Raw genomic sequence first — 27,207 nt, 5'->3', positions numbered from 1 at the left:
AGATGCGCGCGCCGCCGCGGAGAGCTGATATAATATAGGGTGCCTCGATATCAGCGACGGCGGAGGCACCACCGAATGGAGCAGGAAAGAGTGTGGCATCGCATGCGCAGGACATGAAAGTGAGTTCTTCATAGAACGTCGGTGAACTTTGGTGTTTAAACAGAACGCTGGTTGTGTTCGACGCAACGCGCGGTTGCCCACAGCCAAAGCTAGCTTTCGCTCTACATTCGGTTCAACAGCGTTGAACCCATCCAATTTTTGCATCTACATTTTGCGTCCATGGTTTGGCCCCACCAACATAAGCTGTTAATATTTTATGATATATAGCGAACGGGAGGCGGGGTTCAGTGAAAGGCTCTGACGAGCTTTGACCAATTGCAACTGTTTTGTAGCGAGAGCTACATTAGCTACATTTCCGCCGTTTCGCGTACCTCCATCAGGTGCAATTCTGCGTATGCGCGAGGAGCCGAGTGATTTCACAGTGCGTAGCAGGCGCACCCCTCGAGAAAATTTAGCTCCTCGCCGCCGCTCCGGTGGCTGACTAGCCCCTGCCGCCGCTCCCAGCCCCGTTAGGCAAGGAACAGACACCCTTCATAATGTTTATCTGTTGTAGGCCGTCATTGCACCCGCCACCGCTTAGGGGGTGCGACGGCTCTTGCGGCGCGCGTCTGTCTCCCCCTCTTCTTTTTCTTCTCTACTTTCTCTCTTCATTCTGCACGAGACAGCGGACGAGGCTCAGCTACAGAGACAGTAGCAGGCCCGTGCATTTTCTTTTCATTCTTCCTACAGCCACAACAGCCTCGCCTCCGCTCCGACCACTTTGCCAGCTGTACGCATGCACGAGGAGCTGAGTGACGCCACTATATACGCGTGCCACCGCCTCGCCAGCTGTGCACTTGCACGGCGCGTGCTACTGCGCATGCGCAAGGAAAGGGTGATTGCCGCGTAATCAAGAGGGTAGGAGGGGGGAGAAACCAAAGCTAAACGACAAGGTGTAACCAAGTTAAACTATTACATTTCGCTACGTATATTTTGACATATATCTGAACTAAGCCAATGCCATTTTTTTTTTCTGGAGCGTCGAGAAGAAACGGGGAGGACCTATTGTATGTAAGAGTACAGTGCATAAGAACCAAACAGGACAGAAAAATAATAAAAAAGGCGAAATCTCCCACAGGTGGCACAACTCATCACAAGATCAACCGTGAAAACGGTCGAAACCGCGAAAGCCAGACATCTGGGCCACATTGGACTGAGACGGCAAGCGATAGTGGGCAGAGCAGGGGAATATGAGCAACAAAGGCGGAGTGAAAATCAAAGGCTAAAAGAGGAAGTTAGGAATAGCATAAAAGAACGGAGGAGGTTTATGGTCAAAGAAAGCGCGACGTGCCCGGAACCCATCTGATGCGGTTGTAACGAGGAATTGGACAGGTCGCTGAATAATAATAATCGTAGAGTGCGGCTCGGCTCTGCAACGAAGAGCGCAGGAAAATGTCGCTGCTCGAGGGGTCCAAGAAAAAAATAGAGGGTCTCTTAGATGTCTCTTAAGGGGAGAATGGCGAAAGCCTACCCTTCCTGTTCTGTAATTTGCCTCTTGTTGGCGTTCGTTGCAGTGCTACATATAATTATAATTGGTTTAAAGGAAACAAAGACGCAGTATCTGTCACACGTTCTTCGGCAAGTGTGTTTGGGCGGTACACCATCGCTGCTGTCGCGTGGCGTTCCTTGGCGCTCGTTCAAGTGCGGAATTGCAGATGGCAGGAACGCTAGACAAGGAGAGCACATCTCGCGAGGTGAAGAGTGGCTGTTCCTGGCCCTACGGGGCTGGGGCGGTAGGTCAGTGCCGCTTGCGGCGGGGGCTAGCCAGCCACCAATTTTTAGCTGTTGTAGGTCGTCCACCGCCACAGGTGGTGGACGACGGCTGTTGTGGCGCGCGTATTTCTCTCCCTCTTTTTCTTTTTTCTCTACTTTCTTCTGCCTGCACGAGGAAGCGAAATGAAGAGGCGTCCGTGTGCTGTGCGATGTCAGTGCACGTTAAAGATCCTCAGGTGGTCGAAATTACTCCGTAGCCCTCCACTATGGCTCCTCTTTCTCTCTTTCCACTTTCACTCCCATCTTCCTCCCTTCCCTTACGGCGCGGTTGCGGTGTCCACAGAAAACAAGTGAGACAGTTACCGCGCCTTTCCTTTCCTATAAATAAATCAGTTTAAGCGGAGATGGCTCAGCTACAGAGCCAGTAGCAGGCCCGTGCATTTTCGTTTCCTTCTTCCTACAGCCACAGCAGATCCAACGCCTGATTGATTTATAGGAAGGGAAAGGCGCGGTAACTGTCTCGCTAGTTTTCTGTGGGCACCTCAACCGCGCCGTAAAGGAAGGGAGGCTCGAACCCTACCTCGGCGGCTGCGTTTTGATGGAGGCGAATCGAAGAGGCGTCCGTGTGCTGTGTGATGTCAGCGCACGTTAAAGGTCCCCAGGTGGTGTAAATTACCCTGTAGGCCTTCACTACGACTCCTCTTTCTCTCTTTCCACTTTCACTCCCACCTTCCTCCCTTCCCTTACGGCGCGGTTGAGGTGTCCGCAGAAAACAAGCGAGATATAGTTACCGTGCCTTTCCCTTCCTATAAATCAATCAAGGGAAGGGAGGAAGGTAAGAGTGAAAGTGGAAAGAGAAAAAGAGGAGCCGTAGTGGAGGGCTTCGGAGTAATTTCGACCACCTGGGGATCTTTAACGTGCGCTGACACCGCACAGCAGACGGACGCCTCTTCGTTTCGCCTCCATCGAAACGCAGCCGCCGAGGTCGGGGTCGAATCCGGGTACTCCGGCACAGTAGTCGGGCGTCTTAGAGATACAACGCCTTCTAATTGTCGTCTTCATAAAAATGGCGTTCACAAGAGAGATTGGCCATGACCTGGCGGCGATTGCAGTTTCTTAGATTCCATTCTGCAGAACAGAGAGGAGAAATTAGAGCAAATCAAGTACTGAGAGTATTGGTCGAGAGTGGTGCATGGGCTTACTGAAATCTAAGCTGGTGAGATTAAAAAAATATAAATAGGAGGCGTTGACAGATCTCGCGCACAACTGCGCGAAAGGCTTTCACCTTAAAACAACGAAGCTCACCCGCATGTTCGGGCGTGTCCATGATGTTCTTTTTGAAGTACACCATTATGGCAGATGTCCCTAAATACTTTTTAATTATGGGCATCTGTTCCATTGGCCAGCGGTGCCCCTCAGACGCATCATCGGCCTGCGTTCCGCTGCTTTGTCGCCGACCGTCTTGTCGACAGCTTTACTGCCCACAGCCAATGAACTTGTTTCAGAGTTAAGCTCAGATTGCTTTCCTGTGGTTGAGGCCACGCTGGAAAAGCTTGCGCTAAGATCGGATTCCTTGTCTGGGTTTGAACAGAATGCGCTGAAGGAGCTTGTGCTAAGCTCGAACTGCTCCTCTGTGGCTGAGGAGGCCATGACTAAACTTGCGCTAAGCTCCTATTCCTTTCCTGGGGTTGGAGAAGTCATGATGAAGCGTGCAGACGAGGACAGGACCAAACGGTTGAGAGCGCGTGCCTTGAGTCTTCTACTTTGGGTTGAGCAAGATCGAGACTTGGCTTTCTTTGTTCGCGACGCTCGCATCCTGCCGAGCCAAGCTGGTGCATTACGGTTGTGAAGATGAGTGTCATATATGTTCGAGAAGTTTTCAAGGCTCCAAAAGAGCCACGTCAAGTGTTCTGGGCTAGACGAGTTGACTAATCTCAAGCGCTTTTAGTGACGTAACAGTCAAAATGTGGTTGCTGTTTTTAGAATGTCTATGTTGCAGTAAAGAAAAAAAATAGAGTACCTCGTTGTTTTTAGAATGTCTGTTTATGCTGCAGTAAAGAAAAAAAAATCGAGGGTCTCTTATATGCTTCTTAAGAGGAGAATAGCGAAAGCCTACCCTTCCTCTCCTATCATTTGCCTCTCATCGTTTGCCTCATATCGGCGTTCGTTGCAGTGCTATATGTAATTATAATTGTTTTACAGGATAGGAAAAGAGCAGTATCTGTCACACTTCCTCCGGCAATTGTGAGTTTGGACGGTACACACACACACACACAGAAATAACTCTTATTGCCAAAAGAGTGTGATCATTAAGGCAATTAAGGCATGTCGGCCTGGCGTGGCGCCCAGGTGGGGGTGACGCTCTGGGCCCACGAGACAAGTGCCAGCTGCGTCTTCTTGTCTGAGCAGGTAAGTTGGTCCCAGCTCTCCTCGGAGGGAGCTGGCAGTAAGGTACGAGGGGGTCAACTGTTGGATTGCAGATGACAGCCCTCCACTACGGCTCCTCTTTCTCTCTATCCACTTTCACTCCCACCTTCCTCCCTTCCCTTACGGCGCGGTTCAGGTGTCCACAGCTACAAGTGTGACAGATACTGCGCCTTTCCCTTGCTGTGAACCATTATTATTATTATTAGATGACAGGAACGCTACACAAGAACTAATCTCGCGAAATCTAGCGGAATATGACAGATCTCGCGCACAACTCTCGCGCACGGGATTTTGTTCCGTGAGCCTAGAAAGGCTTTCGCCTTAAAAAGCCCTTACTGCCAATGCCTCTTGTAGTACAATGCCTGCAACTTCGCGCCGGTTCCCACTGCTTTGAGATTGTTTGTTTCATCAAGGAACTGTGTGGCAGCGCTAGCCTTACGCATGTCCATCAAAGCTGACTATAGTGACTCAACGCGGTCACCGGTGGTGGTGGTGGTGAAAAACTTTATTTAGTGGAGCCGCGAAATACTCGTTACAAGGGCTGGGCCGGCTCCTGATCACGGGTGGTGGCCAGCAGGCAGTGCCTGACGGCGACCGCTTCAGCCCAGGCGACCAGTCTTCTTTGTGGAGCCGGTTCTGAGCTGGAGACCGCGATCTCCCAAGCCTCGTTGTCCGTAAGGCGCCATTCGGCCGGTGGTTGAAACTCCGGGCATCTGAACATAATATGTTCGAATGTAGCTCTCGGGGCCTCGCAGAGGGAACATACGGACTGATGAGTAGAGGGGGAGAAGAGTGCCAGCAGTGCTGGGGAGGGAAAGGTGCGGGCTTGAAGGTGTCTCCATGTTATTTGTTGTGGTTTAGTTAAGGAGGGGTGTGGGGGAGGGTAGTGAAGTCTTTCAGACCGGTAGTGTAGTGTAATGTCGTTGTAGGTGATCAGCCGATCTCTGGCACTGCCTAGGTCCTCGGTATCTGTTGCTCGGTCGACGTATCTCGAGCAGCAGAATTGGCCGCTTCGTTACCGGGGTTGCCGGAATGGGCTGGTACCCAGACAAGGTCTATGGGTCGGGGTGTTTGAACGTTGGTAGTTAAGATTTTGTGAGAGGCAGCATGTAGCTGGCCTCGGGCGAAATTTTGTATGGCAGTTTTAGAATCGCTGAGGATAAGGGTGGCAGTGGAAGAGACTATCGCGATGGCTATAGCGGATTCTTCCGCTTCTACGGACGTTCGGGTCATGATAGAGGCTGATGTGATGTGTTCGAAGCGGCTGGATACCGCGCATATCGCATAAGCTGAGCGGTGTGGATATTCTGCGGCGTCCACGTAGACCGTGTCGGGTTCGTTCGCATGTGCTATGTGTAGAGCACGTGCTCTCGCTTTCCGTCTGGCCTGGTTATGAAGGGGATGCATGTTTTTCGGAAGTGGGTGGACAGTGAGGTGATCGCCGATCAGTTGTAATCGCACAGTTTGATCTTGACTCTCGAGAAAGAGCGCATTGTCTGGTAGGCATCTTATACATACCACCTCCTTTCATTGCTAACAACAACGTAAATAAGCATGAACAGAGTTTCTTATTCCTCTTCTTTCTGTTCGGTACCCGTGTCTTGTGTCTAAATGCCTGCTCAGAAAAAATCGCCTGTATCAAAACGCAGGCACCGGTGGTCGGAATCGTTTCGATGGAGGCGAAACGGTGTGTCGTCCGTGTGCTGTACGATGTCAGTGCACGTTAAAGAACCTCAAGTGGTCGAAATTTCCGGAGCTTTTCACTACGGCGTCTCTCATAGCCTGAGTCGCTTTGGGACGTTAAACCTTACAAACCAAACCAAACCAAACCAAACCAAAATACAACTAAAATCGCTCGCACTTCGCCAATGGTCCTCTATGCAGTCTTCAACGTTTTATCACAATTCGCCATGGACATCGCATCACTGGACATCATACACATTCGAAACGAATACAGTGCAGTTTATGTCAAAATACACGTGAATCAGTCTTTTACGTGTAGATGATGCAATGTGTAGAAGCGAAATTAAAGTTCGGAACGCATTTCTTTGACCACAGAGGAGGCCTGTATGTATTGAGAAATGCGGAAACGGATCAAAACCACGAATTGCAAGGGCCACGTTAGCGGATAAAAGCGACATTGGCCATGAAGAGCGCCGTGGGGAGGCCACCGGTAATTTTGATCACCTGGGTTTGTCTAATGTGCGGGCAGGGAAAGTGCAGTGGCAAGTGTGGATCGAGCATCAAGTGTGCCACGACTACACTCCTCCTCAGTCGGGCGCATCGGGCCGTGAGGTTTGAGACCACACCTTTCATTCGATTACAACTAACGAATGGAAAGAGCGATCTCAAAGGCATGTGCACTGCGTGCCGGAGCAACGTGACGACTTTTTGCGTGTTTAGAGAATGAAAACATCGATCTTCTTGGGTGCGTTATTGAAGCGAAAGGTTCACTACGACAGCCAGCTCGAGCCTGCAGCGTCAGTGTCAGTGGGTGTCTGAAAGAGCGTCAACTTGGGGCCTCTCCTTTCATGTGGGAGGGTGACATTAGAATCGGCCTGCCATGATATTTGAATTCACGTTACCCCTATGCCACGGGCTATAGTTGCCTACTCGGGTCGCTCCTTTCATATGGGAGGATTACATCAGAATCAGCCTGCCAGAACCCTTTGCATTCACATTACACCTAGGACACGCAGGCACGTCCATATGGCTTGGTTAAAGCGGGAATTTATATATGGGCTGGTAGCTCAAGCTCTCGCGTCGTACCATTCAATGCTGAGCTTAAGTGCCCCCAATTATGTAGCGCCCTACACTGATAGGGTGGGATAGGGGAATAATGTAGCAGGCAAAAGAAGCTTAAGCATCTATTCAAGTTTAACCAGAGCTAAACCACAGCTAATTTTTCTGGGTCTTCTTGCCGTGGTAGCTCACTGAGTGCATGGCATTTCTCTGCAGAGCCTGATGTTGCGGGATCGAATCCCGGCTACTGAGGCACATTTTGATGAAGCCGAAATGCCAGAATGGTTGTGAGCCCAACGCATATTGAATAACTTCGGGTGGCAAAATGTAATAGGGAGTTCTCCGCTACGCGCCTCGATCTTAAATACGGTTAGTTGGTTTGTTGGTTGGTTGGTTTGTGGGGTTTAACGTCCCAAATCAACTCAGGCTATGAGAGACGCCGTAGTGGAGGACTCCAGAAATTTCGACCACCGGGGGTTCTTTAACGTGCACATGTCAGCAACTGTTTTAAATGTGCGGCTGCAATTACCTTCATCTACGCCCGGCAAAATGACCCTTCAGCATTGTCAAGTGATGTGCTACTCATTCACAGTGGGGCAGCGCTAACTTCGAAGCACAATCGCGGTGCATTTAAATGATTTATTGCATTTGTAGAAGCTGCGGCCAGCGCGCTTTTCACTATCCACGGAAACCCAGCGGAAAGTGGTTTAATTGTAATATACACTACTTTATGCAGCATTTTTAATGTACCACCGTTGCTTTTCTTTAGTAGTAATTTGTAAAATAATTTAGTCACGTTTGCGGGACTTCTTATCGTTATAACTTACTGTTCCGTAAAGATCCGACCATGAGGATTACATGAGGGACGTACGGGGAAAGACAACATTGTGAAGAGGTCATACATAAGTATTAAGATTAAACACAAGCATAAGCATAAAAATTAGCCGTTTAAAATTAAGCACTTCATAAACACGATTCTAGAAAACTCAACGGATCTACTCCAGTTTGTCTTACGCCCAAAGAAATGAGGAATACTATAAGCAATATTCGTTAACTCCAGTATTTGCCAGGACTAACACGTACAAGTACAGTTTCTTTACAAGAACAAGAGAAGAATGGAATGCTTTTCCCGACAGCTTTGCCGGTTCCGATGATTACAGTAATAAGCTGGGGCGTGCTTTCGTCTGATTATCATATGGCGCGGTTATTGGTTGCTTTATATGTTGATGTTTGAAGTTATTGCTTTTTATGCATACATCATTTTACTCTTCTGATTTTGTTCAGAACCCGTCCTCCTTGGGCCAGTGTACTGGATCGCAGTATGTGTGAATAAAAAATAAACAAAGATGAAGAAAGAAAACAAACAATTATTGACAGATTGACAGATTGAGTAGAAAATATCAGGTGGTTAAAACAATGCAAAACTGAATATAGCGAGACGTGTAGGAGCACAGTAAAAATAAATGGTATATGACATAAGGAACTATAGTAAGCAAAAGTAAAAAAAAAAAATATGACGCAGTAGAAAAATAAAAGATAAGGATGCAAATAATTTCTAAATAAATTTATTTACCTACTTTTCGAAAGGAATTACGCCGCTCGCATTTATTTTCTTTTTTTTTTTTGTCGCAAAGGTGTGATCACCAGTGCTTAACTAATGGGAGGCGAAGAAGTAAAAGAACTTGCGCTGTCTTCCTCGCTGTCCTCAGCTTGAAGACGGGATGCATAAATCGACGAGCGCCAGGTAAGAATATTTTTGACAGTGTCATATTTAGACTTGAGTTCACTATAAACGCATACTGAGGTCGGAACGGCTTGTGAGCTGTCTTGATAAGGTTCCGATGCATATATTAATGGCGGAGCTGGGACACGCCATAATCGCACATGCATGTCCTGAGGCGTCTACTGCTCTCTAGTTTTGATGTAATTGCGGCCTATAGACTCGGTGCAGGAAGGAGAGTGACAGGCTTGTACCATTCACGCCGACTCAGCCGGCGAAGACAACTTCCGGTTGCTTTGAAAGGTGAAGAGCTCGCTGAATAACGCGCGTGAACCATATACGTGTGCTTTGAATTGAACTTGTGTCACCGTACTTGCGTTTAAGAGCTTAAGGTCTACTCTTCTCACTGCAACCTGCAAGGTCTTATGGCACCACGAATTTGACCTCGATGCGAGAGAAGACGTAGTGGAGGGCTACGGATATATCGACCTCTTAGCACGGCGACTTATTTGCGCGTTTCGTCTTCACTCGAAAGACATCGTAGCAGAGGGCTTCGGAAATTTCGAACACCTTAACACGTAACTAGGAGGGGGGCTGTTAACAATTGCTTCGGAGCCGCTTGGCTGTTCACACAGTGTAAGAATTTGCAAGATTCCTACACGTGGTAGCTCAGTCTCGCCATGAATGAAAGGCGTGTCGATTCGAGTGCGTGAACGCTTCGGCTCAGGCGTCAGGCTGATCTGTAGCCGCACTTAACAGAACTTACGCTCGAATAACTAGGTTTAACTGGGATAAACTTCTGCATTTTTTTTTTTTCACTTCCGGGGCTTATTAAAAGCGCGCCTTTCGTGCGTACAGCCATCTGACGGCGGAGCATGTGTACATGTGCGGTGCTGTTTTTGTAGCCAATCGTTGCCGACGGAGACGACCGCGGAGGCTTCGGGCAGCTTCAAGGAGGTACCCAGTATTGTGGCGCAAGCGAATTGGACGCCAGTTAGGACGGGAGGCCACAGCAGCCCTTCGCTCACCGTGAGTCCCACTGGTATTTGACCTTTGTTTTGGGACACAGCTCGAGTTTACCAAATTTTTACAACCGGGACCTGTTTCCTTAAAATGGGGTTAAACCCGATTTCCCTGGTAAAGTGAGCCTCCGAGGAAGCGAATAGGCCACAGCAAGACACTGAGCGAACGTGCGAAAATTAGTAGCCATCTTACGCGTATTTTTTAGGGTTGATTTCACTTGTCTAATTTTCAAAAACAGCTCGCTTTAGACCCCCTCATTCATGACGTCGTTGGATTCGAGAAGTTCAAGTAGGACGTATTCGAAGCTAGGAGTCAACATATTAGTGGCTTCATTGTATCAAGCGCTATCTACTTTAATGACATCTTACACTGGTGATAACGACCTCTCTCTTAAATGAGAAGTTTCACGATGTTAATAAGGCAGGCAAAATTTTCATGAATGAACGTGCAGCATAGGATACTTGTGCCGAAATAACTAGTTTTAAAAAGGGAATTTAACTTTTTAAAACGTGGTATGTAGGCTGGCACTAATATGCTGTTCACGAAAAAGAAAAGCACAAACATAATGTATAATGATACATGCAATAGGAGACGACACAGAAGGACGAATTAATTCGTAGGAAAACGCTGAAGTGAAGCGGTGCTCCCACTCGTGCTCGCTTCACCGGCCGCAGTAGTTCCTCGGTCCCCGATTACCTAGTTACATTAAATATATCCCTCCGTAGCGCTTATGCTGAATGGTCCTTTGGTTTAAAGGAAAACTCCGAATACTGGAGGTGTTTATTGCCCAATAACCCGATTTGTACCCGAATTCGTGTTTTAAAGTTATCCCCCAAATTTAGTCTCGTTAATCTCAGGAAATACAAAACAAGAAAAGAACGATCCTAGACCGTATATTCAAGATGCTTGCATGAAAGAAGTAAAACTGAAAAGAATGTTCTTCATGAAACACAACACAAAAATGCGGGCTCCGTGATGGGCGTCACCAAATAGCGTTCGCTGTTGCGTGCGCCTGGCGCTATAGCACGGCAGAAGTGGCTGCGGTAAAGGCCTTGGACTGTGCCATTTATTGTGATTATCAGCTATGTAAAAGTTAGCCTCTCCCATTATCTCCAACAAGCTGTCATGCTTCAACCGGTGCACATCCGCTATTACCCTTCGAATCGTACAATATACGCATGCGCGGTGCCTACCCAGCTACATCCCGCACCGACCGCTGTCGATGATCCAAGACAATGTATTGACCAGCCGCTATAAAAGAGCACAGCTTCTATCAGCAAACGTTGATTTTGTTCTTACATGTGTGTGTGTGTGTGTGTGTGTGTGTGTGTGTGTGTGTGTGTGTGTGCGTGTGCGTGTGCGTGTGCGTGTGTGTGTGTGTGTGTGTGTGTGTAAAAACTTTATTCGAAGGAAGCTTAAGGTAGCCGGGGCAACCTAACGCAAACACTAGTTGGGCTCCTCATTACAGGAGTCCATTGGCGACCGCTGCGGCTCGGGCTCGGTGGACCAGGGCCTTCTGGCTTGCCAGATCGGAGCAGCCGAGCAGGGCTGCCTCCCAGTCCTCCCGGGTGGGGTTGGGTTTGGGGGTGAGGTTCGGGGTTGACTGACATGCCCACACCATGTGGAAGATGTCCGAAGACTTCTCCGCACAGTGTGGGCACTTTCCTGTACAGGCAGGATCAAAGTGTTTTAAAACTGCCGGGCACAGCAGCGTTTTGGTGTAAAGGCGGAGGAGCGTGCGTTCCTCCACCTTTGTAAGGCCCTTACAAGGCTTAGGATAAATTGCATGGCCGAATTGAAATAATTCAGTAATTTCTCGAAAAGTGAGAGCCGGATTGGGTTAGAGATCCGTATCATAAGGGTCTGAAGGCGTTGCCCGGAGAGTGAGCGCGCGGGCGGCGGCGTCTGCCGTTTCGTTGCCTTCGAGGCCCATGTGAGCTGGAGCCCATACAATCGTTCGAGACGCGGGGGCCCCGAGGTAGTCACTGTTTTGAAGGATGCGGTGCGCAAAGAGAGGAATGTCTTGACTGTAACACCGCCTACCGCCGTACTTCGCTCTCTGATCATATTTTACCACCCACTTTGGTGTCCCAGGCTGCTATTCCCACCGTTATAGGTTTATACTAGTAGTTATCTGTACCTCTCACTTCACTATGAGTCGGAACTCTGTCGTATATGGAGCAGTGCTGCAAAAAGCATTTCGAAGAGTTCTTCGGCAACATATTGGACGATGGTGACGAGAAGCGTTTATTGGATAGTGAAAGCACTTGGTACCCCTTCATGAGGTGTGCTTTCGTGCGAGTGCTCAATCGTCTTTCTGTTAGTGTATTTTTTTGTACGCACTGCAGGACCAGAGTAGAACGCAGGGGCGTCCCCCTTCTGCCATCAGTTCCAGCGGACAGCGGTCACACGGCCGGCAGTACCTCTCGGTAAGCATACGCGTTGAATTCGCATTTCACTGCTGAATTAAAATTCAGGTAAAAACACAAAACACAGCAATACTAATACTGCCCAAGGCGAGATTATTTTTGGCGGTTAACAGCTTGTATGCCTCGGTAGATGACTGACTGCACGCACCAAGTGTCCCATATGATTGTAACGAATCTTTATAGGAAGGCTGAGGGTCCTAGCCCCAGTGATACCAACTCAGGGTTGTTAAGGATCCGTGGCCTTGTCTGCGATGTTTTTTTTTTTTTTTTTTTTTTTTTTTCTGTGGAGTTAACTAATTATGGTCAATTTTCGATTGGTGTTGATTCAGAAGCTTTTCAGCGTCTTGAAACAAGAAAAGGTGGCTGAAATGTTTGCAGCAAGGAACCTTTCGTGCAGTTTTATTTATTGCCTTTAAAAGGTAGCTTCTACATCTAAGCTGCTGGTGCATGTATCTCGCTCAGGGTATAAGCAACGCCCCGTTTGGATTTGCGCTCGAGAGAAAAGCTGATTTTCTCCGATATACATCTTGGAACGCAGGAGAGGCTCCACTGTCACGACGAAGATTTGTAATTGCGTGGAGTTATCTTTTAAGACCAGATTAGCATAAAATCTCCCGTTATGCTATTGAATAGGCAAGGGGGGGGGGGGGGGGGAGTGAGGACCTGAAAGGAAGCCAAAATTAATTGAAATCGAGAAAAGTATGGGGGAATGTCTTTGTTGTAGATCAGGTTATTTGAATTTCGTTTAATTAGGCTCGGTTAACAGGGTCTTACCTCCTAAAAAGACATCAGTTATGGGGGACGTCGTGTTGAAAGGCTTCGGAGCCACCCGCGGGGGTTCTTCAACGAGCACTGACATCGCACAGTACACAGGTGCCTTGGGGTTCGCGTCCACTGAAAACCGGCCGCCGTGGACGAGATCGAACCAGCGGTTTCGGGATCAGCAGCCGGGTGCGCTAACCACTCAGATAGTAGAAGAAAAGATAACCCCGTGCCACCAAATTAACTACGGCGCCGGCTGTACAGCCTTCTGCTTTCTGTTATGTTTGTGTTGCGAATAGACAACCCTTCAGAGTGTTTACCAGGGCCACACGTGGGAGCTAACGTGCGGAAGAGTAAACTATATAAATGGGGTTCTCGGTTCTTTTTAGCTTCATATATTTAGTGGGAGGCAAGCGCGGGGAGGAGGGTAGGGGTGACAGGAGACGGAGGCCTTGTGAATCATGACAGGCATCCGCCATAACGAAAACTCTTCTCTGCGTCTTATTTTTCATATGGTCTTTGTAATCGGGAACATAATCGGTTTAGCGAACACAACCAGTCCATCCACTACCGACTGCTTGCACCTGTTAATAAGCAAAACTACTTTATTACGTTGAAAGCAAGGGAAAATAACTTTCACCTGGCTGCTCTTGGTGTATGGAAAAGGAGTAGGAGTTTCAAAGGAACTTGAACTCAATGATTTCCGCGCGGAAGCTACTCGGCACTGTGTTTGCTTTTAGTATGACGCTGTCCAATATGGCACAAGAATGCCGGATTTCCTCTACAAAAACGTTTTAATATTTCTACGGGCTTATTAAAGTCTTGAGTTGTCTTTGAGACATTAACTAAAAATCCGCGGTCGCACCGGGAAAACTTGGCACGCCCAGTCGTTATGTTGGGGTGTTTTTGGGGATGTTGACTGTGCTTGGTTAAAGTTTGACTCCTCTGAGTACACGCTGGGCAGAACTCATTGTTCTTTTCCGTTTGCGGTTCCCGCTACCGGCTCTGCCTCGCGGTGACGCTTTTTTTTTTTTTTTTTTTTTTTTTTTTTTTTTTTTTTGTGCTGTAAACTGGGAGCAGTGCCTGCGCATACTCTCCCTTATCGCTGTCGTATCAGGAAGACGTTGTTTTAGTGATATTGTATATCCTTTTCAGATGGCGGCAACAGAGTCGAGAAGTCAGAGGAGCAGCCATGCCCTATACGAAACGCTCTTATCTCATTTCCGTTCCTGTGTCGTAACGCTTCGCCACGTTAGGTGTTCAGAAGGGACGCGGTTTCTTCTGACGGTAAAGCCATTTGAACTACACAAGCACGAGTAAAAGAGAATTTCAGCAACGCCGTTTCTTTCGTTCTTTATGGTAGTTCCTCCACTGTTCATAGTTCTGTTTAGCCGCCTATATCTCGTATCGATCGATACTCAAACGTTTACTCTTTTGCTGTTTTCTACGAAGTGTGCAAACCTACACAATTAAACCCCCATTCTCGTCAACGTCTCTTTTCCTCTACAGAGCAGAACGAGCCTCCCCCTCTCTCCAGAAACGGTGCGTCGAAACAAGCGGCAGCGAATGATTGGGGTGTTCACAATAGTAGCCCTTCTTCTATCTGCCGGTGTTACCATCGTTCCTGTCATGTATTTCTTCAAGCAACAGCGAAAGAAAGTCGTTTACTGCCATACTGAAGAATGTGCTCAGCATATTGCCGAGTTATCAGCCACCATGAACCGCTCTGTTGACCCGTGCCACAGCTTTCGAGACTTCGTTTGCGGTCGATATCAAGGTGCGTTGCCCTGGGACTCGTTCGAGTACCGAATGGCCTTTCGGTGGGCTGAAATCTCTATCGCTGAGTTGGAAAAGGATATTCTAAGGATGGGACGGCCGGCGAGGTTCTTTTACAGCTGCACAACCGCCAGCCGCATGAGGAGTCGCAACCTGGAACAGTTCTTACAGCTCAAGAGAAGCGTCGGCCTTTTGTGGCCCGAAGGCAGCAATCCCACCGTTCATCCCGTGGAGGTAATGATCAACCTCGCAATAAATTGGAACATGAACTTTTTGTTCGACTTAAGAGTGCTTCCTAACGCTAGCGACGTTCCATTCGCCTTACTAATGACGACTGGAAGGCTTGGAGTATCTTGGCGATACCGCTACCGAACGGTCTTAATGAATCCAGAACAGTACAACAACTACGTGAACCTCACTTTCGAGGCTCTCGGGTTAGAGACTGAACATTGGGACTACGCTCAACTTCAGAAGCTGGAAAGGAGCATAGTAGAGGCAAAGATTCAGATAATTCAGGGTAAACACCACCAGGAATGGTTCCCACTCGGCTCTCTCGATGCTTTCTTGCCATCCGCAAAAGGAGGATTCTGGATCGAGATTTTCAACCAGCATTTCAGTGGCGAGGTCAACTGGACGCCGGATCACTTTTTAGTGGTGCAAGATGTGAGTATACTAAAGAGCGTTGGAAGATTACTTACAGAACATGGGACGGAACAGCTTCACATAGGGCTATCCTGGATATTCATACAGTCTCATTTGTGGGCCGTATTAGGCATGCCCAAGCTGATATTTCCAGAGAACACTGATATGATGCAGAAATACGGCTGCATTGAGTACATAGACACCTACCTCGGCCTTCTGAGCATGAGGGAACATATAGTTCAACGTTACGGCACACCTGACATGGGAGACTTCATAGAGAGTGTTAAGCGCACCGTAATCGCCAAACTGGCCAACCAAGCTCTCTCCAACAACGACGACGGGGCCGGAGCAGCGAAGCGAAAGATAGCTACCATGAAGGTGAACATTCTACCGTCCGCCGAGTTTTTCAGCAATCAGGAGCGAGAGCAGCTGTACAGGTTCTTCCCAAGGATGACGAACACAGCCTTCGTCGCCAACCTGATCAGCTTATCCCGCTTACACCGGCGCCTGCTCTTCGACAAGAAGTACTCGGACGTTTATGGCAAGCGCATGCTCTCTGACTGTGGTCAGTCGATCTATATTTACCCGACAAACTACCTCGAAGTGCCGCTCCTCACCTTGGAACCTCCCATGTACTACACGCAAACTGCCTTCAGCATAAACTACGCCGGACTGGGAGCCATCGTCGCGCGTGATATGATCCGCGCATTCGATTCTCGCGGCGTTGCAATCGACGAAGCTGGCAGGAGTGACCCGTGGTGGGGCCCGTCAATGTCTACCTCGTACAAGCGCTGGCTGGAATGTAATGACTCTGAATTTCCAGGTGACGTTAACCGCAGTGAGGCCGGTGATACCTACGAACAGCTCATTATGTCCGCTCCGGCATTAGAGGTCGCCTTCGAAGCGTACACGAATGCCGCTTCCAAAGACACTGTGAAGCTTGGCAGCTTACATCTCGGAGATTCGGTCGAATTCACGCACGACCAAATTTTCTTCATCACCTACTGCCACATGCTTTGCACCCCAAGGAATGAAACCGTCGATGGCGATGACGAGTGTACCTATGCTGTCAAAAATTTCGAGCCGTTTGCGGAAGCTTTCGATTGCCCGCCTGACTCACCTATGAATCCCTCCCGAAAATGCTCGTTCTTCCGACCGACGGGGCAGTAACGGATACACGTATTCGTTATGCAGAAAACTATAGTAAAGAAGCCATGTGTTGAGATCGCGTCAGTGTTACGCTTAAAGCACGTTGTATGTGTTGGACATACCTTTGTAGGCTGTCATTGTAAATGACTCGAAGATGAATGGTTTATTTGCGCTTGTTTCAAAATAATATTTTCCTGCGTCTTGCTTTCAAGCTCTCTAGTTGCGCCATTAATGGCTTTGTATATCCGTAATTGTACGCTGTTGGAAACCATGATTTTTGTTAGTTTTTTTTTTTGCTCCTTAATCAGAGCAGATATCACGCTGGATTGATGGGCAACTTTTGAGGAAAGATTTTGCGTGCATGAGGAAATGATAGAAATCGTCGTAACTGTGGCCTTTATTTGTCATTGAATGATATCTTTATGTGTATTAAAAGCGTTTCAATATCGATCACTGCATTTTTATCGAGACTATGCGACTCAGTGTCCGAGAATCTAGCTCTTATTACAAATTTATTAAAGTTTTTGTACCAACCTTCAGTTCAGTAAGGTGAACACAAAGCACATGTAGCTGGCTATGCCCACGAAATAGGAAATTGAGAACATTAATATACGATTTGATAAGTTTATACCGTTTTACGTTCCAAAGCGACTCGGGCTTTGAAGAACGCTGTATTGGAGGGCTGCGGAAACTTTAACCACCTGGTATTCTTTAACGTACCCTGACATCGCAAAGCACACGGGTTCCGTAGTTTTCGTATTCATCCAAAAGCGGCCGTCGTGCCCGGGATCGAACCCGCGTTCTTAGGATCAGCTGTCGAGCACGTTTTCTTTATAAATGCACGTTTAAAACTGCTTGCAGTTTAGTCTCATTGTCTGGAGACTGAAAGTGGGTCCTTTTTTTATGTTTGAATATACCTGTCGTTTTTTTGGTGTAGTATTCTCTAACCTCTTCTAGCTAATCTTACCGTTTGTTCGTCCCTGCTGTGCAGCTTAGCGGTACTTGCAAGGGCTTTTTGTTCATCGGTATTTCATGTCGCTTCTAACCTTACTAATGTCCTATACCTCCTCTAAAAACTTTCAAGGTCATTTCTATTGCTGCGTTCTCACCGATCAAATCGTGAATATTTACAGTACAAGAGCCATTTAGCTTAGGATGTGGCACCATCAACGCCTCTTCAACAGCTTCTGCCACCGAAGTCGCTTCGTTGTAATGGGGCATGAGGTCGTAGGCTTATCCACACTGTACCGCGTAGCGGCAATATGGTAGCCCCCCTCTTTTCATCCCAATCCTTTATATTAGCGGTGCTCCGAAATGTCCGCGGACGACCGGGCACGCAGAAAAAAGGAAAGAACGACACCATCCTACATGAAGACAAATGAAATTATTCTGACGTGACATGGGTCAGCGATACATTCTGGTACAAGTTATGCCTGCAGTTGTAGTGGTGATACTGACCTCTGTTTGCTGACTGAAGGAGCCTTTTTGTTGAGTTTTGTGGAATTTATGGTTCAGCGGCGTTAACTGTATATTGTTTCAGGATATGGGCGTCGGCCACCCAGCATAGTAATGTTAATGACAGGGCAAAGACAGAAAGACTGTGACATTTGTACGCTTATCACTGCAATGACGACATAGCCTGTTACTTTTACTGGAGGTGAACTGCATGCTGTTATTACATGACTTGGCAGTGCGCGTGTTTCGAGGTCTCCATTGCTTCAATGCACAGTCACGGACAAAAGTTTACAGGATGCGGATGTGCAGAAAACAATTTATTTACGCTTTGCTTGGCCAGTCCGTATAACTCATGCTATGGTATTTCCAGTTGTGATGTATGGATGCGAGAGTTGGACTGTGAAGAAGGCTGACCACCGAAGAATTGACGCGTTTGAATTGTGGTGGTGGCGGAGACTTTTGAGAGTTCCTTGGACGGCCAGAAGATCAAATCAGTCGATATTGTCGACCATAAACCCTGATTGCTCATTGGAGGGTCAAATTTTAAAGTTAAAGCTTAGCTACTTTGGTCATCTGATGAGAAGAGAGGACTCGCTGGAGAAATATTTGATGTTGGGAAAGGCTGAGGGTAGTCGGAGAAGGGGTAGGCAGCGAACGCGATGGTTAGATGGCATCCTCGAGGCACTGCAGATGAAGTTATGTGATGTTAGGAAGATAGTGAGAGACCGGAAAGCGTGGCGTGACATGGTCCATAGGGTCACGAAGAGTCGGACACGACTGAACGACTGAACTGAACTGACTGGCCAGTCCGTCAGCTGGTATTCGTTCCAACAGATGTGTACGCGTGTCCCATCATGTTGTGTGCTTTGGAATGGTTTATTTGTCTGTCCATGAAGATATGTTTTTCTTTTTTTCTTGCACGAACCATAAGATAAATTTTTGTTCATGTATGTACATTTTTGCCGCATCTTGGACTGTTTGCATGGAACAGCAGGAGTGTCTTACGTGCTTCCTTAAGTTCGAGTTATAGGCAAGTGCTGAGCTTTGGGACATATTCTACGTACTATGGCCATTGCATAACGGTTCAGCGGTTAGAGGTGTTGACCCGAAGACGCAGGTTGTGAGGACGAGGAGATGGCAAAACATTAGAAACAAAAACATTAATGCTTTCATAATCAAAGTTTGCGCTTCTTGAAATATCAATATCTGATATTTTTCACATATTTATTTATTTATTTATTTATTTATTTAAGAATACTGTCAACCCTCATTTGTGGGTCATTACAGGGAGGGAAATTAAATATACACACAGAATGAAAAATCACTTCTAATATACAATACAAAAGAACATAAAAACAAAACCCAACACCGCCGTACAGCAACCTGATATACTAAAATATATACACACATTATATACACGCATGTCCACAAGAATCTAAACAGAGCCATCAAGTGCATTCACAAATGTAGCTACACTGGCAGACACAGCAACATGAGCGGGCAGTTTATTCCAGCAGTTTTTTGTATCAAAGAATAGAAGCGCCTGTGACTTTTCACGATTGAAAATTCCGTAGCGCGTTCGCGCTGCTTAGCTTTGTTGCTTTTAAGTTACGATATTTTGGAGATGGATTCTCAAAATATTTGATAATTTTGTTGACGAACGCTATATGCATTTTATAATATCGCATTTGAAGGGGCGCCAGCGGCAAGTAGAAATTGGCCAGCACCGATTAGGTACTACCTCATTTATTTGTACTTATCCTTTTGAGCAGACAAATGCACGGGAAGTTTAACACAGCCTGTTGGCGGCAAACCTAGACCTTTTGTGCCAAATGCTGCCGAGAGCGGATGAAGTATGCTTCTTATCGCAAGAAAAAAAAATACTACAGATGCAGAGGAAATGTGTGAGCTGTATTCGCAACAAGAACTGTGTTCACAAAGTACACAGAAAGAAAGCAGGCGTCTTTAAGTTGGGGGACATTGATGGGTATGATAAGTTTTACGAAACAGCACTACATACCATATATTTTCCTAGCCGGTGAAAAAATGAACATAAGGATTTATATGAAGCATTCAGAACATTACGTGCTATTACACGATGCAAATATTTCGCACTGTTGGAAGTCACTGTTTCCTTTCACGCAGCTTTATCCCACTGTGAAGAAAGATATGACAGATTTATCAGGAATCTTTTTAGGCGCCTGGAACTGGCTCCGCGTCGTGGGAGACCGCTTTAAGTGCCTTTCGAGCTTTATCAAAATTCCTTTGTTAGCTTTAAATTGAGCGCAGGCGAGAGAAGGGAAGGAAAGGGGGCAGGGGATTTTGTACTTGTCCGACCAATGACAGCACATGCTGCCACTGCCGTCACCAAAACGTTTGGTTCTTAGTGGATGGCAGTCAGATCAAGAAAGCAGTTTGAACTAAAAACCAGCTTTATGTCTTCCCTATCAGCACTGTTATGTAGCAGAAATATGTAGACTGAAAGCCAGAAGCCTAGGCTTGGAAAGAGGACTGAGTTCTGTGAAGTAAAGATCTGCAAGTGAGTACGATACTACGTTGGATACGATTCAGATTGCGGGCTTTCTCACAAGCGTTAATTTAATACATATGTTCGATTGGGGATTTTTTTCCCAAACCTTAAAAAAAGTTTTGTGAAGGACGGTAATGTAAGTGCGTTGCATTATATTTAGTATATTCAATATATTGCCGCTTTCAATTAGCAGGACACATCCCTGCTAATTAAAAAAATAAGGAATAACACTCAGACACTTTGCTGGCAACACAACTGGGATTTTATTTTCACCAAGTAAAATACATATTTTTTTCCCTAAGAATTTTATGTACAATACGTAAACTTTTACCAATGATGTGCGGTTGACATTCCCAAGTAGTAGCCACAGGCATAATGAGAGGAAAGCTTTAAGCGTTGCATACTTGAATGCCTCGAAAATAAATGCTTCCACAATCGACACATCAATTGGGGACAGAGGTGGAGGTCGTGGAGTACGGAAGTACAAAATTATTGGGTGGAACCAAGGGGGAAGGGGAAATGCTATTTGGTGTCTTGGCTATACGTCGTTAAAAAAAGCAGTGTAAGAAATGAAGGGCAGGAAATAAGGTACTATTAATTGCCAGTTGTGCCAGGTGCGGTACTGTTAAGTTTGACTGTCGTATCTGTGTATATTATTACAAAAGAAATTTCGACAGAAACTCAGCAGCTTGTAAACAGGCAGCATATGCGATTGAAGAAAGAGATAACGTAGATGTGATTAAACTATTATACCATTTCACTAGTACGAGGCTCTTGGCTTTAACAGCCCGACAATAAAAAAATAATTAGCAGTCCATAGACAGCCAACAGACACGCTGTAAATTGTCTACGAAAATTTTCTCAAGGGATGGTGGGTTCGTGGACAGTGCATTAATTGCAACATGGTGAATGCTATCAGGAGTGCGGTGCGGTTGTTCAGCCACTAACTCGTCGCGGCCTGAATACCATCTCCTGCGGTGTGGGCCTAACCGAGAGGCCGGTAACTTCGTCAAAGACAAAGTCCGGGCTGTCAGGTGGCATCTCGATGGTGAAGCGTTGCAGGATGCCGGTCAAATAGAGGAAGACCTCCATGTAGGCGATCACTTCGCCTGGACACGCCCGCTTGCCTGCAAACGTCAACAGACGGCCAGTTTAAAAAATAAGAGCGAAAAAAAAAAGCCGTCGTAAAAAAAAAAAAAAAAAGCACAGTCGCACATGTGCAAGGTCCACTGTCAACTTTTGGGCTATTTGTGGGTTTCCGCATGTAGTGCTGCCCTGGACAACGCGGAAACATATTTATTTCAGTGTCGTCTTTTTATTCAGTTAACTGGTGTTCCGTCAAACGCGACGACCATGAACAGCCAAAGTTTTTGCCGTTGTTTAAGTTAACATGCCTGCCTGACGGCACAGGAATAAAACTAAGTGAACTCATATCCCGTTAACTTGTCCCTGATCGCACGTTGAGCATGGTCATGTTACCAAAGAGGGATGAAGATAAGTTAGCTAACTGGAGCCGAGAAAAAATAATTGGCGGGGGTTTAAGTATGACTTGAACCTAGTAATATATGAGCGAAATCTCTGTGAAACATGGTTTTAGTTACATGAGCCATATCTCTGTGAAACATGTTTTTGCATGGTTTACCGAGATTCTATACTCGGTTGGACGTTTTGAACTTGGACAGGGCATTTTCATTTAGCGATTTTTAAAATATTTTTGTTTAGGTTTGTTTTTGGGGAAAGGGAGGCGCAGCGTCTGCCTCACTTTTCGGTGGACTTTATTAGGAAATGGTCACACCGCCTTTACAATCCGGAATTTTAATATTGTTTGTTCAAATCGCTTTTTTTTTTTTTTGGGGGGGGGGGGGGGGGGGCTAAACACACCAGTTATAATCAAAGGGGTGGGGGAATGAAGCCGCAGTACCTGCCCTCAGATCGGGTTACTCGGACATAGCAAGGTGAAATCCGAACTTGAACCACGAGTAGTAGAGTTAACGCTCTAGAAGACTACGCAACCTGCTGTGTTGCACCGAGTCAATTCAGAAGGGCAGTTTGCAGAACAAAAACAGCTTTCAGAAGGTGTCTCCGGGCCTTTCGCCTGTTTGGGAGTACCTGTATAGTACTCTCTATGTGGCAGCAATAGCATTCTCCGCCTACCTTCCCGCCCATAAGGCAACTATGTGCCTACTCCTTTTTTATGAATGCACGGTGCTCCTGGTTATTTATTTCCCTCGTGGCCTCTTACCGTACGAGAAGGGGATGAACCTCTCCGGCTTTCGTGGACGTGTGCCGTCTTCCGCGAGGAAGCGTTCGGGGCGGAACACTTCCGGGTCTCCCCAGTAGGACGCATCATGAAAGATGGACCAATGGGAGCTGATCACGATGGTGCCCCGAGGGAGGACATAGTTGCCCACCTTCACGTCCTCTGCAGCACTGCGTCCAAGAAGTTAGAAGTCGATAAGCCAGCAGCTGCCTATGCGTTTGGCAGAACGAATTGGACAAAGTTGCTGTGGGTTTTACTTCCGATAAAAAAAAGTAGCGTCTTTGCCACTAAATGCTTTCATCTAGTATTCCTCAGCCATGGTTGTGTCGGGGACTCTTTGTGGACTGTTGGAAGTGATGGGGAAATCAGGTGCCTATTATTGTTACCCGGCAATAAGTGATCAAACATAAGTGAAGTGTAATCTATCACTTTCTTGCCAATGCGTTGCGCGGTCACGTTTAAACATTGTTCCGCATCTGAATCCACATTAGTAGTTTATCTGTATTTGCTTTCCTAGTTTGCGGGCCTGGAAGAAGTATGCTCGAATGCATATCTTGACTGCAACAAAAGCTTTAAAGTCATCTCATGGAGGAAAGGAAACGTTGTCTCCAACTAGAAAGCCTTAACGCTTACTAAGGTGAACTTTGCCTTTATTGCTGTTTTCATTGAGTTTCATCATCTGATTTTCAGCTGCAACATAAACGTGAACATCAAGCTATGCCAGATTCAAAGGGGGCCTCAAGTCATGAGTAGGGTAAAGTTTTTAGAAAGTATTTGATTTGGCGCTTTAGTGGGATACACGGCTCGTTACTGCCAAAAATCGGCAAAAAATCACATTTTTTTGATCTCATTTTCCCCACCCTGAGATGTTTCCGCCGATATCTACGAAATATACAGTCTAATTCGTACGGTATAACGTTAAAGCATCGAAAATATGCGCGCTTTGTCCTGCAAGTTGAGATGGAATCACGTCGAGCTTTGATCAGTGGCAATTTGAGAAATACTCTCCGCCGGCGTCATTCTGATCTCGTTCGAAACGTCTCAATTCAGGTAATTCCCATATTTCGACTGGTGACCGCGGCAAGCCCTTGAAAAGGAAACAAAGGAAGAGTTCAGTAGTAGCGCGAATCACACGCTCTGTACTCTGAAATGAAAAGAACAAAATTGGCGACTTTTTGTTGGCTTCCGGCGTCGACTGTTTGAGGCCTGGTGCCTTTTTCAGACGGTCGCAGCGTTAGGTTTGGTGGGCCTAGCACCGTTCCGTCATCATCACGACGACGGTATGAAATGTGGAATAGTTTGATTCCCGCATCGTTATCGCCCTATAAAGGGAGAAAAAAAAAGCAAAGATGAAATACGCACCGGAGAAATGTCAATGCAGTAGTTCGCGCTACTTGGAAGAAAACGCGTGCAGCTGCCTATTGCCAGCGGCATCGACTCGATGATGATGATGATGATGATGAACGATGCAAAGGGCCTTGTATCGCTATAGTGCCTAGAATATACTTCTAGGCACTATAGTATCGCAGTTCGCAGGGGGCGCCAAAGCCTCGCTCAGAGTCGGCACCCAGGCTGTTACGGGAGTTTCGCTGCCAGTTGATCCTTCTACCATGCCGCAAAACACGGAATCGTCGCAGCGGGTTATCTGCCATTGATGACGAAGCACAGCGCTCCGCGATGGTCCGATAACGCCGTAGGCGGTGGTGCTTGGTGTGATAGCGAGAAGCGCAGACTATTTTTAAGTGATTCCTTCCGAGTACGGGCAGCGCATTATAGTGACAGCGAACTTGTTAAACTGAAGAATAAAAATCTGCCGCGAACGCATCAGATCAAAGCTTTTCCAGAAAACGGAGTCCCGCGATACTTGGAGTCGCAAGACGAACGACAACGGAAGGTACGAGGCTACGTGGCTCAGACACTGCTCGAGCGGAGATATCGCTCGCGATTCAGTAGTTCCCTCCGAACACGCACGGAGAGCAGGACGTGCTTTCGACTACTCCGATGCCTGTCCCTGCTTCCTTCCGCCCCAAACAGGGCTCCGGTTTCCGGAAAGTACGGGGGACCGACGGCCCGTACCCGACAACGCCTACCTGCGGTCGGCATGGCAAGTTTACCCGGCTGCTAGGGCACCCTCTGCCAGAGAGCTCCTGTGAAATTGCAAGAGTATTTCGAGGGTGAGATCCTCGATAGACGATACTATGACCCGAATGGGTGGACCAACATCTTGAGCATTTATCGTACATCGAACGAAGTACAGCAGGGAAATCGAGGCTTCGTCGAGCAAACCACCGAGTTTCGATTCAAGGGAACACCACGCCCCACTCCGCATACCAACTCAACGGAGCGCACTGCGAGAGACGAGGAGTTCTCTATCGCAATTGGAACGAGACCGAAGCCGAAATCATAGAAACTTACAACGCCGAAACCCTGCTGAGGTGGGAATCGCAGCCCAGACACCAGCAAGGCGCCTTCCCAAAGCCAAGGCAAGCTTTGTGTCCAAGACGCGGCGACGAACAACCGGAGAACGAGAGAGGCATGCGCACACCTACACGCATCCTGTGTGGGGACCCCATCACTCCGGGACAGGAGATGGTAGGCTAAACGGCGTCCGAGTAGGACCAAAGCCAGGGACCCTCCAACCGGGAGATCGCGTAGACTTAGCAGTACAAGAGGGAGAAGCTCTTCGCAGAGTCGAGCTGCCACGCCACGACGCAAGAAAGATGGACTGCGCCTTCACCCAGGAACCCAGGAGGTAAGACACCTTCAGCACCATCTTTACAACCTATATGCACCCCGCCCACCACTTCCCTCCGCTCAGCCCTCCGTTCCCCCCCCCCCCCTCCTCCTGACAGTCCATCCAGCTTCCACCTCGATACCGCCAAGAATCTCGCCCCCCTCCCTCTCTTGCAATTAAAAAAGAAGCTCACATAACAGGAGCCCCCTCAAACCGCACTGGAAGCGATGGAGGTCCGACTCGAAGCAAAACTGCAGCCAGAACTAGATCGATTTAAACAGATGGAAGGATATTTCAATAATTAGCGAATTAATTAGAAACTAAATTCAACTCCGTCTGCGAACAACTCACCTCAAAGGTTGAAAACATGATAGGGACCGCAATCGTGCGTATTACGCAAACAGTCAACGCCAGACTGGCTGCACTTCCACTCCTTCCCTACCCTTCTCCGTACATGATCCTTCTTCACAACTCTGCGACCGTCCCTCCGATGACGGCACCCACCGGAGTGGGTGGGTGAGCAGCAGCATGACAGCTAAGTCGTCTCAACAAACACCAATCGAAAAGTCGCTGCGCACTTTGCATTGGAAACGTCGCAGCCTTTGGCGAAAGTGTGACCCTTTTACACTACTGTTAACCACACACCCATACCTATCAGACTTGTTCTTCCTACAGGACACACATGTAGCCCTTAAAATACCTGGCCATACCATATATCACGCCCCAGACAGCCAGAAAACTGCCGTAATGTTAAGCGCACACTCTGCCCCTATATCCTCGACCGCCCAAATCCTACCCGAGGATATCACCTAGGGCTCTCTAGTAACTAACGTATATAATCCCTGCAACAATTTGCATCAACCTCATACAAATGATACGCAAAACGCGAAAAATACAGTTTTATTGATCGGAGGAGACTTCAAATTCACCCAGATCAAACTGCGGCTATAGCCGCACCAATGGTTGATGACTAGCGCTCTACAACCAGATTCAGCAGTCACAGTTGGCAATACCCTTGCGTCTATAATTTTTTATAATAAAAAATTTGTCGCCTCGCCTCGCGCTTCGAGACCTAGTTCTGCCGAGCAAGACTGCATGCTACCTATTATAGTTGGTTTTAGTTTGGCTTATGAAAGGAATGTCGCAGTACCTGTCGCACTACTCGGTGGGCACCTGAACCGCGCGGTAAGAGTAAGAAGGAAGGGGGGAGTGAAAGAAAAGGGCCGCAGTGGAGGGCTATGGAAGAACTAGAAGGATGCACTCAAGTCTCCTTACGCGCGGAAATGCGAAAGCATTGCGGGTTCAGTCCCTAGATCTATTCTGAGCTCGTTCTGCGTTCTCCGGCATACGATTGTATTCCGACGTCTACAATTTCTTGTCTGGACATACTTATATCGCGTGATCAGTTGATAACGTAACACTATAACTTTTACTACCACTATCTTATTAGTAACTATCTATCTAATCTAACGACATATAATTAGCGTTAATTATGCCTAAATGCCCATTGTGTTACATTCTCTAATCTCTTTACCATATCATTAACGGTTACTAAATTATCAGTCACTACCTAATTTTCAGACATCTTAAGTTGCGCGAACAAAGACACACACAAGACAGGATACAGGACGAGCGCGAACAGCCAACTGTTTATTGGAAAGAAAGAAGAACGTATATTTAAACCCTCAGCCACTCAGGCGTTTATAGTCCCTTCGCACTCACCCTGCCCGGTATCAAAATTCATCA

At 47.2% G+C, this 27,207-nt stretch overlaps 3 protein-coding genes across 4 annotated transcripts in view; 2 read left to right on the top strand and 1 right to left on the bottom strand.

Moving 5' to 3' along the window:
- Nucleotides 1–8,379: 8,379 nt before the first annotated feature.
- LOC146208317 (uncharacterized) lies at nt 8,380–14,241 on the top strand. The gene is made up of 4 exons (XM_084587246.1): nt 8,380–8,725; nt 9,607–9,730; nt 12,073–12,153; nt 14,071–14,241. The coding sequence occupies exons 1-4, from the start codon at nt 8,703–8,705 to the stop codon at nt 14,233–14,235; spliced, it is 393 nt and encodes a 130-aa protein (XP_084443372.1). The 5' UTR covers nt 8,380–8,702; the 3' UTR covers nt 14,236–14,241.
- A 190-nt stretch (nt 14,242–14,431) lies between these two features.
- LOC146208316 (endothelin-converting enzyme 1-like) lies at nt 14,432–16,503 on the top strand. Its single transcript, XM_084578352.1, has one exon. It carries the CDS (start codon nt 14,482–14,484, stop codon nt 16,501–16,503), a length of 2,022 nt encoding a protein of 673 aa, XP_084434478.1. The 5' UTR covers nt 14,432–14,481.
- A 4,212-nt stretch (nt 16,504–20,715) lies between these two features.
- The window catches only part of LOC146208315 (cytochrome P450 2J6-like), a 41,242-nt gene continuing 34,750 nt past the window's right edge, over nt 20,716–27,207 (bottom strand). For both annotated transcript variants that reach the window (XM_084592678.1, XM_084592684.1), the window contains exons 8-9: nt 22,710–22,897; nt 20,716–21,594 (exon numbers count right to left, since the gene is read on the bottom strand). In XM_084592678.1, coding sequence (XP_084448804.1) covers nt 21,404–21,594; nt 22,710–22,897 — 379 coding nt within the window. In that variant the 3' untranslated portion in view covers nt 20,716–21,403. The remainder of the gene's footprint in view (nt 21,595–22,709; nt 22,898–27,207) is intronic.

This window comes from Amblyomma maculatum, chromosome 1 (genome assembly GCF_055883805.1).
Source record: "Amblyomma maculatum isolate TAMU_Amacu chromosome 1, ASM5588380v1, whole genome shotgun sequence".
Taxonomy (NCBI): domain Eukaryota; kingdom Metazoa; phylum Arthropoda; class Arachnida; order Ixodida; family Ixodidae; genus Amblyomma; species Amblyomma maculatum.
Note: the sequence above shows the minus strand (reverse complement) of the source record. Positions and strands in the feature narration are given on the sequence as shown.

Bases quoted from the DNA above. Each gene is read 5' to 3' on its own strand.
- LOC146208317 (XM_084587246.1), top strand. From the start codon at position 8,703: ATGCATAAATCGACGAGCGCCAG. The intron at 9,731-12,072 runs GTGAGTCCCACT...TACGCACTGCAG, and splicing joins ACAGCAGCCCTTCGCTCACC to GACCAGAGTAGAACGCAGGG. The intron at 12,154-14,070 runs GTAAGCATACGC...TATCCTTTTCAG, and splicing joins ACGGCCGGCAGTACCTCTCG to ATGGCGGCAACAGAGTCGAG.
- LOC146208316 (XM_084578352.1), top strand. From the start codon at position 14,482: ATGATTGGGGTGTTCACAATAGTAGCCCTTCTTCTATCTGCCGGTGTT.